Raw genomic sequence first — 18,044 nt, 5'->3', positions numbered from 1 at the left:
TATATATATATATATATATATATATATATATATATATATTATATAATACACACAATTGAAGTCAGAATTTACATACACCTTAGCTAAATACATTTAAACTCAGTTTTTCACCATTCCTGACATTTAATCGTAGAAAACATTCCCTGTCTTAGGTCAGTTAGGATCACTACTTTATTTTAGGAATGTGAAATGTCAGAATAATAGTAGAGAGAATTATTTTTTTCAGCTTTTCATCACATTCCCAGTGGGTCTACATACACTTTGTTAGTATTTGGTTGCATTGCCTTTAAATTGTTTAACTTGGGTCAAACGTTTTGAGTAGCCTTCCACAAGCTTCTCACAAATAAGTTGCTGGAATTTTGGCCCATTCCTCCAGACAGAACTGGTGTAACTGAGTCAGGTTTGTAGGCCTCCTTGCTCACACATGCACATTTTCATTTTTGGGTGAACTATCCGTTTAAGGTATTTGTGCAAGCCTTATATTATTATTATTATACAGCTGTGTTTACTTGACAACGGAAGTAACACCCATATTTCTCGCTAAGCATCACAGGACATAGGAAAAAGGTGGATAATTCGGACATCTAAAGAATTATTGTATGCGACTCATGTCTTGTTCTGAAGGAATAAGATTAGATTTGGTGAGAAACAAACCGAAATCTAATGTATTATTTTGTAAAAATGTTCACTGACCATTGATCTCCTGTGCACGTTCATGATTCTGCACGCAAGTTTTAGAGAGCAACAGTAGTTACACAGCACGTGCGAGATGGGGCATTCAAGCAAAAACTTGTTTTGTTTCACTTCAACAGGACCACCAGCGATATTAACAACAGAAAACAGAACATAGCTACACACAAACCAGAGAACAGAACATACAAATATGTCTGAAGAGTTTGTAGTGGAAGAATAGATGCATGTCCAGCCTTATTTGTTTGAACCGGAGTCCTCCATCAAACAGAGAGATGGGGCTGAAGGTAGCTATAGTCACACCTTGTCCTATCAGACGCAAAACGACATGCAAAAAAAAATCTTTTCCATGTAAATTTTTGTCCTAAGAAGCTGCGACGAGCAACGGGACATTCTGTTGATTGCTTGGTTTCTATAATTGGCATCGCGCCTGATAACCCTGTCCGCAATGAACGGGCACCGGTCCAAAATGCGATGCGTGGTGCAAGCGCGAGGCGATCGTCTGTGTTCCACGACTGCTCTCGGCTCCTTGAATAAGGTACAAGGTGCAAGTAAGGGCAGCCGGTGGACGTTCCAGTGCCCCCCTCAGGAATGATAGTGCCCCCCAAGGGAGTTGGTGCTCTACGCAGACTATGTAATATGCGTATAGGGAGCTTCGGTACTGGTAGCTACATTCAGCCTCCTCCTCCTCTGTCACACTTTTTGATTGAGGACTCTGGTTCAAACAAATAAGGCTGGGCATTGAAATGCATCTATTCTTACACAACAAACTCTTCAGACAAGTTTGTAAGTTCTGTTCTCAGGTACAGTATGTGTTCAGCTATGTTGTGTTTTCTACTGTTAATATCTCTGGTGGTCCCCATATCATGTGTGCTGCGTAACTACTGTTGCTCTCGTGCAGAGAGCTCTAAATCTCGTGTGCAGAATCATGAACGTGCACAGGAGATCAACGGTCAGTGAAAATTTTTACTAAATAATAATACATTAGTGAGTAAAGACGCTGACTACCACCCCTGGAGTCGCGAGTTCGAATCCAGGGCATGCTGAGTGACTCCAGCCAGGTCTCCTAAGCAACCAGATTGGCCCGGTTGCTAGGGAGGGTAGAGTCACATGGGGTAACCTCCTCGTGGTCACTATAATGTGGTTCGCGCTCTCGGTGGGGTGTGTGGTGTGTTGTGCGTGGATGCCGCAGAGAATAATGTGGGCCTCCACACGTGCTATGTCTCCGTGCATTAGAGTGCATTGGGAATTGGGCATTCCAAATTGAGGAGAAAAGGGGAGAGAAAAAAATAAATAAAATAAAAGAATAATACAATAGATTTTGTTTGTTTCGCACCAAAACGTATCGTATGCTTTCATAATAATCATGAGTCTCGTGGAATAATTTATTCGATTTCTGAATTATTCTTTTGTGTCCTTTTGAAGCTTAAAGGGGTAACCAACATAAACTGCCATTGTATGATATCACTGAGAACAATGTTTTTTTCACAATTACTCCCTTTGTGTTAAGAAAAAGAAAAAGTAATATGGGGTTATAGCAATAATAAAATAATAATTCCTTACATTTATATAGCACTTTTCAAGGCACTCAAAGCGCTTTACATAGTATGGGGAATCTCCTCAACCACCAACACAGAGGTGAGTAAACAATGACTGAATTTAAATTTTTGGGTGAACTTTTTGTAAAAGTCTAATAAAAGTCAGTAAAACTAATATTATTAAACTGTGAGTGTTTAAATGCAGCTCATCCAATCCAAATTTAAAGCCATTGTATAATAGTCGACATACAGTACCTGTGATCAAACATGAATACTACATAAATGTGTCAAGTTGTGACGTTAGTCTGCAACTATTTTACAGCGACTATAAAAATGGCTCATCCAATAAGAAGTTTGATTCAGAACTAACCATAAACTAAACTCTGCTTCTGCTCTGCATTACAATACCCCTTAAAACAAGTTTTACCCAAAATAGACTCATGACAACCTGCAGGAATTCGTACGAGATGGAGAAAACGTAAGATACTGCACATCACTGTACAACGAGCCAACTCGTAAGATTTTGCCAACTCGTACAATTATTATCAGTTGTTATGAGACCAGGTTGTTTTTTCCTTCTCTTGACTTATTTGGAATATGTCCCACAGTGCTTTCACATGTAAATAATGTAAAGCAGTCATGTGCAGTCAAGTATTTCTTCCACAGTATAAACAAAATATCTACTGTATGACACATTCTACTGTCACACGGTACATACCATCATACCACCTAGTGCTAATTGACAGGCTCCATCACTCAAACACAAAGCACTTCCTCTAGGAGCATGAAGAACAACCCAACCCGACTTTACTGCCAATCCAAGCTGTGCTCTCTGAAGCAGGACTCGCCTCTTGCACCATCAACTCGAGGTGCAAGAGTGGCGGGGTTTGAGAGCACAGGTCGGGCCCTGCCGGGAGAGATGCAGGATTGCGAGCTCTCCCTGTCGCATGTGTTCTCCCTGCTTGACACTTCCTCCCACTCATGCCTGGTTGTGCAATGGCTGTTACGCAAGACAGAGCAGCTTCCAGAGTGATCCGAGAAGCCTCGGATTGCTGCACAAAAAGGGAACGAACTGGCAGAGTGAGAGGATTGCAGATGAAAAACTGCAACAAAAGGAGGGCGAGGGAGAGAAAGTCGATATTATTACATTCTTTCATCCACAGGCTAACTGGCACGGCAGGTTTATGCTCCAGGTGAACAGGTTTGGAGAGGATGAAAGCAATGTGAGGCCAGTAAACTCAGTGTCTGTGTCTCGCCAAGTGTCTCAAATTGATGGTCAATATGTAGCGAGTAGAGCCTGGAGAGAATTAGGGAAAGCACAAAATTGATTACTCGTTCAATTAAAATAATTAAGCAGCTACTTGAAGCACTCTATCTTGACATGCCTTTTGTCATTTATTACTCTTTAAAAGTGGAAAAGAGTCATCCATTTCTTTAAGACAAATAGACCTTGACAAGGGACACTTTTATGTTCATTAGCACTACATTAAACAGTCCAACCATCAGCATCCAAACCATGGGGCTGAATTTTGCTTATTCTTTCACTCTATGCCATCCTATAATGGAATTGGGTTTGCGATTATCTCTTTTGTATTGGATACAAGACCATAACCACCACAGATATTGAGGGGGAACACATCCCCCTTGAATAATGGTCGATAAATATGGGTTCTTGTAATTCTTAAACTCTTTCACCTACTTCCTCAACCAAGCTAACCAACTCTCTGCATCATAAATTGGATCATCTCCTTTTGGACTCAACCATGGAAAAATAAACCACTAGCTTGTTATCAGGCAGAATAAAGACAGCAAATTTGCCTTGCTGCAATGCTCTTTGAAATCATTCAGGGTGAAACACAGCCACCTCTTAGCTAGCGTGACAATCACACAAATCAAACCCCGATAATGAGGCGGGAATTTTAATAACAGAGGCAACCACAGGAACAGTCAAATAATTGCTGTGATACGCCATCTGGAGAACCTGCATGGAGATGATGATTCTGAAATATACATAAAAAACCTAAATAAGAGTTTTTGTAGATTAACTCTTACCACAAACAAAATGCTGATGGCTTTTAATTCCACTTGCAAAGCGTAATGCATTTTAACCTCAGTAGTGGAACTTTTGTTGAGATAAAGTGAGTTAATAGCAAGAAAAAAAGTGTCAAATGTTTCAGATAAAAAGTTAATAGATGAAGTGAATAGATTGAATTTGCAAAACTATATATTTTTAAAATCTACTAGTCTTGGGGGTTGCTTAAATGACTAGTCAACTAACAGTCTTAAGAAACTCCTGTACAATTTGGCTTGTTTTGCATTTCTTAGATTCAGCCGATTGGCCAACGCATTGCTAATTCGTGGTCCGGTTGAACATATTTAACGTGCATTCTTGCACTACTGTTGTGATAACAAACCTCAGTACTGGTGGTGAATGAATAGAAAGATGCCACTTTTCCAAGTGAGTTTTACCAGGCAAACTGTTGGCATGCTAATTAAAGTACAGCCATTGAAATGATAAAAATTAAAAAGAGAAAATAAAAGAAAAATTAGAGATAAACTATTCCAGGGATTATTAAACTGGGGACCGGAGACCCCCAGGGGGCTGCTATGGTGTGCTCGACACTCTGGAGAAAATGTTAGGAAAAACAAAAAGAAGAGTTTGAGAATTGTATTTTTTAGGGCTGTCAAATGTAACTTGTCAACTTAAGGTATTAATTAAATATGCTTAATGCAATATTTTTTTTTTGTTGTTGTTTACAAATTTACCAAATTTGATATTACTGTTTCATTCTGCTTTCTAAAAACCGGTAAGAAATTATGAGATGATTGTGATTATTTTATTTTTATAAAACGCTTAATATTTTTTGCACACAGCATAAATAGATCTTTATACAATAATAAAATGGGGGGGTCTGGTAGCTCAGTGGTAAAAAATGCTGGCTACCACCCCTGGAGTTCGCTAGCTCGCTAGTTCGAATCCCAGGGCATGCTGAGTGACTCCAGCCAGGTCTTCTAAGCAACCAAATTGGCCCGGTTGCTAGGGAGGGTAGAGTCACACGGGGTAAACTCCTCGTGGTCGCTATAATGTGGTTTGTTCTCGGCGGGGCGCGTGGTGAGTTGAGCGTGGTTGCCGCGGTGGATGGCATGAAGCCTCCACACGCGCTATGTCTCCATGGCAACACGCTCAACAAGCCACATGATAAGATGCGCGGGTTGATAGTCTCAGATGCGGAGGCAACTGGGATTCATCCTCCGCCACCCGGACTGAGGCGAATCACTACGCAACCATGAGGACTTAAAAGCACATTGGGAATTGGACATTCCAAATTGGGAGAAAAAGGGGAAACCCCCCCCCCCCCAAAAAAAAAAAAATATAGCTGCCTTTATATTTTAGCGAGGGGGTCCCTCGCAAGGGCATTATTATATTTGGTGGTTCTGGGCAGCAAAACTAGTCGACCTCACTAATTGTCTAGTCGGACATTGTGACTTATCCCTAGTCTAGACTGATATAGATCACAAAAATATTGACTTTTTGACACATTTTTGCCAAAAGCAGCATCACACTAAGGGTGAACTGTAATTGTAATAAAAGCAAATGGAAATCACATCTCCCACTGTGAAGCAATGGAGAGTCTCATGCTAATGGTGGTGTAAAGCTTGTCTCTCACTGTTCTTTCCGAAAACAGTAACGAGGCGTTTTGCTAATGAATGGTAGGTGGCAGAAACACAATGACTGGGCTCCACTGACTGACCACAGATGGAAAAGGCCAAAACCCACACAAACAGATTGGGAGGCTGTGCTGGCTGGCAGGCTGATGGCTTAAAACCGCGCTGGTTCTAAATTGCGAGTCAACTGGAGATGGATCAATTTTGGGTGACCCGCAGAGCAACTTCTGTTACACAGATTTATCCTTCATTGTGTGAGACTGCACCTCTTTTTGGCTTCAAGCGACTTAATTGGGTTAATACAGAGCATTGTTTGAAGAGGACACATGGGGAGGCATTCAGAAAGGTATGAGCCAATTAAACAATTGTTTTCTATACTTTTTTTGTTCTAGACTTTTTCTGTCATTTTATTACTAGTGATAATTGCTAAGGCAAGCATTATTAATAATTAGGGATGCACCAATACCACTTTTTTCTCTTCCGATCTGATTCTGATATCTGAAATCTCAGTATCGGCTGATCCCAATCCGATACCAGTGTTGTTGTGTTTTTTTTTTTTGTTTTTTTTTTGCATAATCAGTTTAGAATATCTTTACATTATTGTGTGGAACTAATTGGGGGTACTCTGTAATATGTAAAAAAAAAAAAAAACACAAACCTCTAACTACACATTACTTCAATATAAATGTATAGTTTATTAAGAAAAACGTTATTGTTAACTAATCTACTGGATTATGTAGCAGCAACATTAACAGTAATTCCAGTCTAATGGCAATTTTCCACTGCACGTTATGGTTCGACTCGACTCTGCTCACTTTACTTTTCTGAGCTTGCTTTTCCACTGCAGTTTAGTGCAGCCTCAACATGAGTGGGATTATAGGCTGATCGTCATAGTTGTGCCGCCTCTTCGCATCGCCCCATCTAGCTCTCGTTGGATCCTCTCCTCAGCTACTAACGACTAACGTCTGCACCTCGTTTATTGACCACGGCGTGGTTTTGCGCACAGCCATTTCTTTTTACAATTCGAAAGTCGCGTGAACAAATGATACTGCTATCGCTGTTGCTAACTTTAAAACTAGTGGGTTGATGTCCCGTGTCGCAAATCCAGTGAGGCTGATAGTGATGATTCTCTCTGACCAATCAGTGATCTGCAGGGTTTTGATGTCACATTTAGTATCGGCTCGGCTCGCTTGGAACCTCGACCGAGGTGGTACTAAAAAAAGTACCAGGTACCAGGTACTATCCACAGTGGAAAACCCCAAAAAAGGGAGCAGAGTCGAGTCGAGTCGAGCTGTACCGTGCAGTGAAAAAGCCCCATAAGTGTTCAGTAAAAATTTTTTTTTTACTATTATTTTTTTTCTATTTTGTATCTGGATTTTAAAGGATTCTGATCTACTTTTTTGTTCAGTTTAGTTGTAAGATATCAGTTCACTTTTCATTCACAGTTACTTTTTGGAACCCATTCAACTTAATTATTATTATAATTTGTAAACAAATAATAATAATAATAATAATAATAATACATTATTATTATTATTATTATTACTATTATTATTGACTTGTATGTGTCTGTTTGTAGGCAAGTTCACAGTACTTTAATTCGCTTCTTATTCAAATTCTCTTAAAATGCTCCTCCCATGCCGTTCTAAATGCATATTATAAGTGAATCGAACTTTTGAGCATCTACATCTGAGATGTTGTTCGTGAGTAGCGCTTAAATACTGCGCACCGCGTGAAGACTAAAAATAGCCGCGAGAGAGTGTGTGTGCGTGCGTGTGTGTCAACAGAGCAGAGCCATTCACTGGTACGCTGGCACTGCACGTGCATTTTATATATTTACTTATAAAACACAGCCTTTTGTGATTCTCAGAGCTATTGCACATCTTCAAGTGGCTTTGAATAAAATGCACAAGTCATATGAACTACTTTAATGGTGTTTTTATGGTTCTTTTATTTCATTTCTGGAGCTTAACGAACATGTCTAACACACAGTATCGGACTTGGATTGCGCTCGTCGGGCCGATACCTGATCCATTTAAAAACGTCAGTACTGGAGCCAATACTGATCCAGGTATCGGATCGGTGCATCCCTATTAATAATATGGATAATTTTCAGGGTTAGGGATTTGATCAAACCTCTAACCAAGTATTAACTTTGGTGCAGTATGCTACTACTTTTCTAAGCACAGAACACCCTTGCATCGAGTTTTGCATGGGCAAGAACCACTCACATTATTTTTTTAAAAATGTAAAATATCTAGTAAATTTTGTTATTACTTTACGGCATGAGAAAAGTCTTACTTGTCATGAATTTTTTGTATCATCCTAAGAAATAAAGCCTGAAAATGAATTTTGATATTCTGGTTAAATTTGAGGACTTAAGTGAGATGCAATTAGAAGGTGGAATATAGCTTTGACTTAGAGGCATATTTTAGTAGACCTTATGTAGGATCTGTCTTGAGGACATTAAGAAAGATCGGCCACTTCTACTTGGTTCACTGATCCAATTAAATATTAACAACCTTGATTTCACTATTATGCCAGTATCCTCCAATGCGACTGCATTGTAATATTGGAGTGCCCTCCTCTGGATAGAGAACAGTATTCATGACTGTAAGCAGACTGGATGGCAGCATATCACCCCATAATCATAATCAATCCAGTCTGAATAAATCTGTTGCCCCAGTTTTAAAGTTGATATCGTAAAATGTCAAAAACACACTGAGAGAAAGACGTGGTATTGCATTAACTAGATGTTAAAAAGCTTAAAATCACTTGTCACAAAGCAGAGCATGGTACCTCACTGTGAAAACCCAAAATCAGAGCTTTTACAATAAATCCCAAATCATTGTTTTTTTTTTTTTTAATGTCACATCTTTCTCCACTCTGCCATCACTGTGTGTAATACAACATAAGTATAAATATCAGCAGTTATCTACAGGCTACAACGTTCACAGAGCTACATTCTTGCTTCAGGCTTCTGCTTAATTCACTTCCCACTCAAAACACATGGAACTATCTGCAATTAACCACAAAAGTATGGTGGCATTTAACCTTATAGACAGTAATTAACACTTTTGCTGGTTTTACCCACTAATTTTACAGCATTTTACTTAATGTAGATCTTCCTCTGACACACTGTTTTTATTTGCTTCCTGACCTTTCATAATGAGCACAAAGCCAAGTTGGCATGACATCTTTTTATTTGTATAATCACAATTATTAAAAATATATGCGTTGAAGATGTGCTATTCTGTAATATGAAATTCCAATAGAAAGTGCAGCAACGTGTTGCACCATGTCCTAACCAGGCATGACAAGAGAAGTTGAGGGTGAGGGTGAGTAAACGATGATGAAACGTTTTCATTTTGTGGGGACTATCCCTTTAAAACACCTTATCAACTTTCCCCATACAGAATGACTGACTGATATTCATTGTATGGGTGATAAAAAAAAATGGCAGTCTTACCTTCAGGAGCATCTGCGTCACATATCTTAGTGATGGCAGCAGAGTGATTGCTCTGTGATGGGTCTGTTGTGGGCAGTGGAGTCTGGAGAGATAAAAACCCTCAATAAGACCTATCTCACCAATGGAATAGGGCGGGTTAAATAAGGGATAACGTACAGTCAGCTGGACATTATTGCAAAGTAAACATGATGGTGATTAGGACTTAATTTGTGATGAATGGTTAACTGTCCAATATTATACAGCTACTTGACAAATAAGTAAATAAATGGATATGAAGCTGGATTATAATGTAAAAAGAGACTGCAGAGTGCTACAAGAGACATGAAACTAGTACAGCTATTTAGGTATTATACAGTTTAGCGGTCATTACACAAAAATATTTGACAGCAGGATGCTGTGATTGACCAATCAGAATTAAGTATTCCTGAGAGCCGTTTAATATATATATATATATATATATATATATATATATATATATATATATATATATATTATATGAGAATGCACCTATTATTGCATTTCATGCTACATGAAGGTATAGACTGAATTGCAATGTATTGTATTGTATATTGCGATTTGTTATGGAGCAACCTGCCAAGGCAAATTCCTTGTAAGTTTAACTAACTTAAGCAATAAACCTGATTCTGAAAGATATGCATGCAGTCGGCAGGTTTTAAATTATTTTTCTGTTTTCGTCTAATCACTCACTAAAGTCTGAGAACCAAAGCTTTATGTTTCTAGAACCATCTTCTCTTACAAGAATATTTCAAAAGCAAAACAAAAAATGATTCTAAATGAATCATTCTGCATAATTTCATTTGACACTTACTAATTATGATATGAGGCAGACTGATTGATAAGCTTGTAGGGTAATTATATTATGGGAATATGCACAGAAATTCAATTACAGTCTAAATTACATATATCCTCTACTTAAGATAATGCATCATTGATTATGCTAGATGATAACATGAGTAAACCTCTTGTGATTTGGGGACATATATATATATATATATATATATATATATATATATATATATATATATATATATATATACACACACATATATTTTTTCTTTTTTTTTTTTTTTCCTGGGTTACATTTAAGGTACATAATCTAAATTGGGTTAATTGAATTATGAGAATGTGGTTAATGAGTAAAATTATGCTTAACATGAAAAAAAAAAAAAAAAAGCATTCAAAACCATGATCATATCTTTCCTAAAAGACTGCACATTTCTATCATTTAAAATTATGTAAGTGCATCCCAAAGACAAAACAGCTATTTAAACACAGCTATTGTACAGAAGGTGATTAAAAAAAAACACACATTTCTGTTTTTTATTCTTTTATGCTTATTTCAATATTTATGTGCAACAAGTGGAGAATGCAGGTCTAATTGCTCTGAATTCTACACATGCTGTGATGTTTACCGAGTAGAACGGAAGGTTTGTTCTTGCCGTGAGCTGTTTCTTCTCTGCCCTCAGCAGACGGTTTGCCCCATCTGCCCGCCGACAGCTTGATAGACTCAGAGCAAATTACTCTTCATTTGAGCTTGTGGTTCCGTATAGGCAACATAATTGTTTTGGAAGTAATCAAACAGCATAACTGGATGCACCACTGGATGGATGCAAAAAGACCCTTCTAGTGACTAAGAGAAATCTGATAGAGTAACATACAGTTATCCGTTTGTTAGTCTCAACTTCAGATGACATGGACACTCTGGTGCATATTGTACAAAAAAACGGAAAATGGCCAGTTCCATTATGATTTATATGCTTTATGCACCTTCCTGGAGTAAAGTTTCAGGTTAATACAATTTTGTTCTTTTGAGGTCTTTTGTCTGCTTTAGAAATTAATTTTAGCCAAAGTGTGCCAGTTTTGTGGCTTAAAATCTTTTAAAGATACTTAAGAATTTTAAGGCACTTGGTAGCAATTAAACGAGATATCCACAAGCATTTCTGTAAATTTGTTTTCTGAGTTATAAAAAAAACTAATCTGTATTTATTACTTTTGGATGGACAGAAATTCATATCAAGTTTTCACACATTTAATACAGTATTAATTTCATTGGTGTTTTCTGTTCAGCTGTTCGTGGACCGACACTGCTAGGCATTCGCCAACTGTGTACTATTTAGGGGTGTAACGGTTCAAATTTCTCACAGTTCGGTTTGAATTATGGTTTTAGGGTCACGGTTTCAGTACGGTTTGGTATTTGCCATGTAAAAAAAAAAAAAAAAAAAGAACAACTATTACTGCCAAATCCAAAGTAAGAATACTTTATTTGGTAACAAACACTTCAACAGGTTTGCCCTTAATAAAAAATGTTGTTTTACAGTAACCATGGTTTAACTATGGTATTTGTAGTAAATATATAGTAACCACAAAATCAACATGGTTACTGTCATGGAAACTACAGTAATACTGTTTTAAAACCATGGTTAATTATATCAAAACCATGATTTCTGCAAAGAAAACCATGGTGACAGCAGTCATGGTTACAACAATATTACTGTAGTAAAACCATGGTTAATTTTCATGAGGGTCTATAACTAAAAGAAATCCTTATCGTCTTAAAATGCATTTCAAACTCTTGCACATATATTCAATATTCGGAAGCTGTATATCACTATAGAAGGAACTTTGCTATTAAAATGTGAAGTGGCTTGAGCATTTTAATCATACGCAGAAAGCACACATCTTCATCAGCGGAGTAGGGAAACACATTGTTGGTAATGAACACCCCAATCGCTTTAGTTACTGTTTTATGCCCATCCGAATTAGCACTGAGTGCCTGCTTATAAACAAAAGGGAGTGGGTGCAGTTTCGGCTCATCTGCGGCTCTGTGCGCGCCACGTGCTATCTTTCCCCGGTGATTTCGGGGTAATTACCAGTATAAAGCACTCGTGTCGAGCTATGTCTGCAAACAGTGCCTGTTTTGTAAATGTTTTTTGACCATCGCTATTGTAACTGACTGCAAAAAAAAAAAAAAAGATTTCCAGACAGGAGACCTAAATAACACAGGGGGCTTCTCGATCAACAGTTCGTTTTCTCTACTTCTCATTTTCAACTACACACAACGCTTGCAGAACAGTGATGTCATCAAGGTTGACCCATGTGAAACACAGGCGGAGTGTATCCATCTACAGATCCATTCAGGTGCATTAGCAGAGGTTGTAACTGTGCGTGTCTATTTGACGCTTTATTTTCTTCACAAAACGTTGTGCTCCAGATGCATCAATAAACTTAAGGTGAACCGTGGTGCCAATGCTTACTGAACCGTGGGTGGCGAACCATACAGTTAGTTTTTTTTTTTTTTACAAAGAACCGTTAAACCCCTAGTACTATTGTTGGACATTTCTGGTATTAAAGTTCACCCAAAAATGAAAATTCAGTAAATTTTTTGTCACACCTGTGTTGTTATAACCCTATATTAATTAATTTATTTTTCTTAACACAAAGGGAGAAATTGTAAAAAAAAAAAAATAATTGTGCTCAGTGATGTCATACAATGGCAGTTTAAATGACTACTTCTTCAAGCTTCAAAAGAACGCAAAGGTATAATTCAGAAATATAATACATTATTCCACGAGACTCATGATTGTTATGAAATTATACGATAAGTTAAGGTGAGAAACAAACCAAAATCTAATGGATTATTTAGTAAAATTGCTCACTGACCTTTGATCTCCTGTGCGTGTTCATGATAGGGCACAAGAGCAACAGTTCACGTAGCCCCCTTGCGACATTGGGGCGTTTATCTAAACAAATGTCCGCCACAGCGAAAGTGACAAAAGAACACAACACAGCTACACAAAAAAACAGATAACAGAACTTACTAAACATTTTAAAGAGTTTGTATGTCAAAGAATTGATGCATTTCTATGCCCAGCCTTACTTTTATGAAAGTGTTTGGACCGGTGCCAGTTCACAGTGGATGGAGTTACCCCTTGTGCCCTATCATGAACGCGCACAGGAGATTAGCGGTCAGTGAACATTTTTATGAAATAATACATACGATTTCGGTTTGTTGCCCACCAAACCTTATCATCTCCTTACATAACAATCAAGAGTCTTGGAAAAAAGTAATAACAGATGCATCAAGGCCTAATGGGTAGAAAGGTTTTCAAACACTTGCTTTGTAAAGGGTTGATTAATACACACTTATGTCACCGGAGTGGGCTCTGTTTGCTCAGAAAATGACAACTGTAATCCTGTAATCCTTACACAGTACAGTTGAGGAGTTTGACTGCTACAAGCACACACACATAGCCACATCTTACCTGTAGAAGGTATTTCTGGCTCCCATACATGACGTATTGCGGGGCAAGACTGTAGATCATGTAGCTGGTGTGGAGGACGATGAGGAGGAGGATCATGCAGAGGAAGAGCAGGGCCTGCGGTCGGGTTTTCTGGGGTCTGATTTTATACAGCTGTCCAGAAACAATCAAAGCATTCTTATATCACTAATATGACTGAGAACTTTGAGTCTACAGCATGTGGAATTGATAAAACATATTAGAAAGATATTCCATACAGATAATGTTGCATTAACATCAACAAAAACAAGGAACATTAGAGTAGTGATTCTCACAAAACCTGTCAAGAAAATGTCCTGGTCTTATTTTACTTCAAAATTAAAAGGACTAAATAAGAAATTATAGTTTGAAAAAAGAAAATGAAACCATTATGTTTTGTATACAGTGAATTTTTTTTCATGACAGTTACGCATATTATCCTCTCAAATTCTCTTTACAGAAAATTATGATATTCTCATCACAGCAAGGTAATATATATATATATATATATATATATATATATATATATATATATATATATATATATATATATATATATATATATATATATATATATATATATACACACACACACACACACACACACACCTATCAGCCACAACATTAAAACCACCTGCCTAATATTGTGTAGGTCCCCCTCGTGCCGCCAAAACAGTGCCAACCCGCATCTCAGAATAGCATTCTGAGATGTTATTCTTCTCATCACAATTGTACAGAGTGGTTATCTGAGTTACCGTAGACTTTGTCATTCTCTGTTGATCTCTCTCATCAACAAGGCATTTCCATCCGCAGAACTACCACTCACTGGATGTTTTTTGTTTTTGGCACCATTCGGAGTAAATTCTAGAGACTGTTGTGCATGAAAATCCCAGGATATCAGCAGTTACAGAAATACTCATATCAGCCCGTCTGGCACCAACAATCATGCGATTATCTAATCAGCTAATCATGTGGCTGCAGTGCAATGCATAAAATCACGCAGATATGGGTCAGGAGCTTAAGTTAAGCAACCCAGAGGCAGATCTAGAATTTTTTTCATGGGGTGGCAAGGGGGTGGCATGCAGACTATGAGGGGTGGCAACAACAAAGCAAGCGCCTATGCGTAGTTCTTATGGATCAAGGTACCAAACTTCATTGCAACAAGTACTAGTTCATTAATTGGAGTCACTTTAAAATTATAAATGAATTTGCAATACAACTGCATTTCCACAGGAACCACACATAGTAACCATTTTGCTACTGATATTCCAACTTAACAAAAAAATTTTGCAGAGTACCAAGACATTGTCTATTAAACACATCAACAAATTCTAAATGTTCCTTAGCTTGACATAAAACTGCCAATCTGGAATAAACTTCACCCAATTATATAGGCCAATTTGTTTTATTTTGTTAAGTGTACCCATGGATGGAGAGTGCATGCATATGCAATGCTATTCTGCTAATAAAATCCTGTAGGCCTATCAACTTTGTAACAGCTGGAATAATCCATTTGAAAAGGAACATTAACACAAAGTTAGTTCTAAATGAAAATAAACTCTAGGAAAACTGTACTTTGGATGGCAGTGCTGCGAAACTCATGAATATTCATTATTTTATGCACAATAAAAGACTCTTTTAAACCACCTATTTTGATAAACAGTCATTCTTAATGACCGATTCAAGTACTCAAATAGATATTTCACATAATATGGTAATTTCATCTCTACATCTGCCACTATCGGTCTTGGGATTTTGTTAGTCAGTAGATGAAAAAAATAAATCATCAATTTAATCAAGAACATGACTGACTGGTCTAGTGGTTATTCTGAGTCTAGTTTTTAGAGGTTCAGGTTTCTAATTCACCCAAATATAACTATTTATAGTAATAAACCAAGATTGCATCTGTATGTCAGTGGATGGGGGTTACACTTTAAAAATAAAATGCAATAAAAGATGCGGAGAGACGAGAGTAGCAGAAACACAGACACATTTATTGACCTTTCTGTATTTGAAAAAACTCTGAAGTTCAGACAGCGACAACCACAAACTCTCCGCTCCAGCAGCGGGAATCTGCGTGAGAGCATCAGTGACCAAGATGGCACAGCTCACAAATTAATCGTCTCATATTGCACAACCCAACCATGTGCAATAGGAAGGAAACACATTGCATGCCGGTGCTCCCCATTAACAGTCAGCTCACCTGGTTACCCCACACCTGAGAGTGATTAAGAGAGAGGGAGATACAGACAAAACACATACTCTACATACACACAAACAATATGGCCGAGAAGGTCATCACAATGGGAGACATATTTTGCTTTTCAATTTCCCAGAAAAGAGCATGAGCTGCAGAAAAAACTGTTGACACTAAACGACACTGATAACAGACACAACGAACATTTATCATAAAATTCTAAATAAAACATTCCAGCGCAGGATCGCCAATCAAATTATATACAGATCAGATGAAATAGAAACTCATACTCAAGAACTGGAGATGTTTCATCTGGATTATACACATACCTGACAAAAGCTATTTCAGAAAGTGCTGAGGACACGTTTCAACTGATGACAATATATCGAATAATCATTCAGTGACACTTGAAAAAAAAAACTTTTTTCTCCATGTATTTGTCCATATTGTCATATTGTTGTTGTGGTTGAGGAAATAATCTAAAAAAAACCTAAGCCTGCGAGTACCCAAACACTACACATGTGCTGCAGCAGCAAGTACGCGATTGGCTGCTGCTGTAACCCATCACGCCTTTGGCGGCTTCTTTATCCTATCCACTATTACGCAATTTACCTTTTTCACACTCCGGGTGACATTTGCAGGCTAAACTTAGACAGCGGTGAATGGGAGTGAAAGGGATATCAAATATTATTTTCACTTACCCATTTGCTCCTAGACCAAAAGAAAAAATCCACTATTACGTTTGAAAGACTTTCCAGAAGAGGAAAAAAAGTGTTATTAAGACAGTAAAATGGGTGAAGATGCCAAATTTACTGTCACTCTCTCAGCAGCTGTAATAGAAACTCCCTCATAGCTGTGGTAATTCGTTTTTTAAAACTAGTTCTGGGGTAATATAACACAAATCACAATGTTTTAAATTTACACTCAATATTTAAAAAATGTTTAATAGAAAAACAAATTACGAGATTTACGCTGATAAATAAGGTGGAAACTCATCACAGTCTGTGAAAAAGGTCTTTCACGTGATTAGCTGCCACTGTAATCAATCAAACGATCAGTCTGTGTTGTCATTTGTATGTCCATTGAGAGTTGAGGCAGTTTGACATGAATAAACCCCAACACAATGTCAACATTTTACATTTATATTTTATACATTTGTGTACTTATACTGGGGTGGCAATGCCTTTTCTTAGGGTGGCATTTGCCACCATTTACCACTCTGGTAGATCCGCCCATGCATCAACCATCAGAATGGGGAAAAAACTTGAGCTCAGTGATTTGGACCGTGGCAGATTTTGGTTGGTGCCAGACGGGCTGGTTTGAGTATTTCTGTAAGTACTGATCTCCTGGGATTTTAACACACAACAGTCTCTAGAATTTACTCCGAATGGTGCCAAAAACAAATAAAAACATCCAGTGAGCGGCAGTTCTGCGGACGGAAACAACTTGTTGATGAGAGAGGTCAACAGAGAATGGCCAGACTGGTTAGAAATGACAAAATCTACGGTAACTATGGTAACAAAGTCTAGATAACCACTCTGTACAACTGTGGTGAGAAGAATAGCATCTCAGAATACTATTCTGAGATGTGGTTTGGCGCAGTTTTGGAAGCATGAGGGGGACCAATACAATATTAGGCAGGTGGTTTTAATGATGTGGCTGATCGGTGTGTATACATATGCTGTATATATATATATATATATATATATATATATATGTATGTATGTATATATTAGGGGTGTAAAAATTCTTGTATCATATTGTATCGCGCAATACGACGCTCACTATACAATACCATATGTATCATACGATACATAAACAAACACATTACAGCGCAATATTGAGAGCCGCGGAACAGTCTCCTCCCTGGAAAGGTGGCGCTGAGTGCTCACAGGAAAACAGAGCAACATATCTACAGTACATAAGTGAGAAGATCAATGGCAAACACCAAGTAGATTGTAGAGTTACAGCTTGTCAAATTTGCCAAACAAAATCCTGGTGCTACAGTACATCAAACAAGTCGTTTTATTTACGCCAACATCATGGCGCAGATTGGTGGATTTGTGGGGCAGAAACAGCAGCAGTAAGTTTAACAACTGCCTCTCCCAGCCGACACCGAGCGTGACATGCATAGCAAGCTCATAACTTATGAGTCAAAACTATCAAAAACAGCTTATTCAAAAAAT

At 37.8% G+C, this 18,044-nt stretch overlaps 1 protein-coding gene across 1 annotated transcript in view; it reads right to left on the bottom strand.

Annotated features, from left to right (window-relative positions):
* LOC127412427 (lysosomal cobalamin transport escort protein LMBD1) overlaps positions 1 to 18,044 on the bottom strand; it is a 164,693-nt gene that overhangs the window by 24,515 nt on the left and 122,134 nt on the right. The window contains exons 13-14 of the mRNA XM_051648769.1: positions 13,647 to 13,796; positions 9,364 to 9,445 (exon numbers count right to left, since the gene is read on the bottom strand). Of these exons, the coding sequence (XP_051504729.1) occupies positions 9,364 to 9,445; positions 13,647 to 13,796 (232 nt within the window). The remainder of the gene's footprint in view (positions 1 to 9,363; positions 9,446 to 13,646; positions 13,797 to 18,044) is intronic.

This window comes from Myxocyprinus asiaticus, chromosome 21 (genome assembly GCF_019703515.2).
Source record: "Myxocyprinus asiaticus isolate MX2 ecotype Aquarium Trade chromosome 21, UBuf_Myxa_2, whole genome shotgun sequence".
Taxonomy (NCBI): domain Eukaryota; kingdom Metazoa; phylum Chordata; class Actinopteri; order Cypriniformes; family Catostomidae; genus Myxocyprinus; species Myxocyprinus asiaticus.
This window is presented reverse-complemented; position numbering and strand designations above follow the sequence as displayed.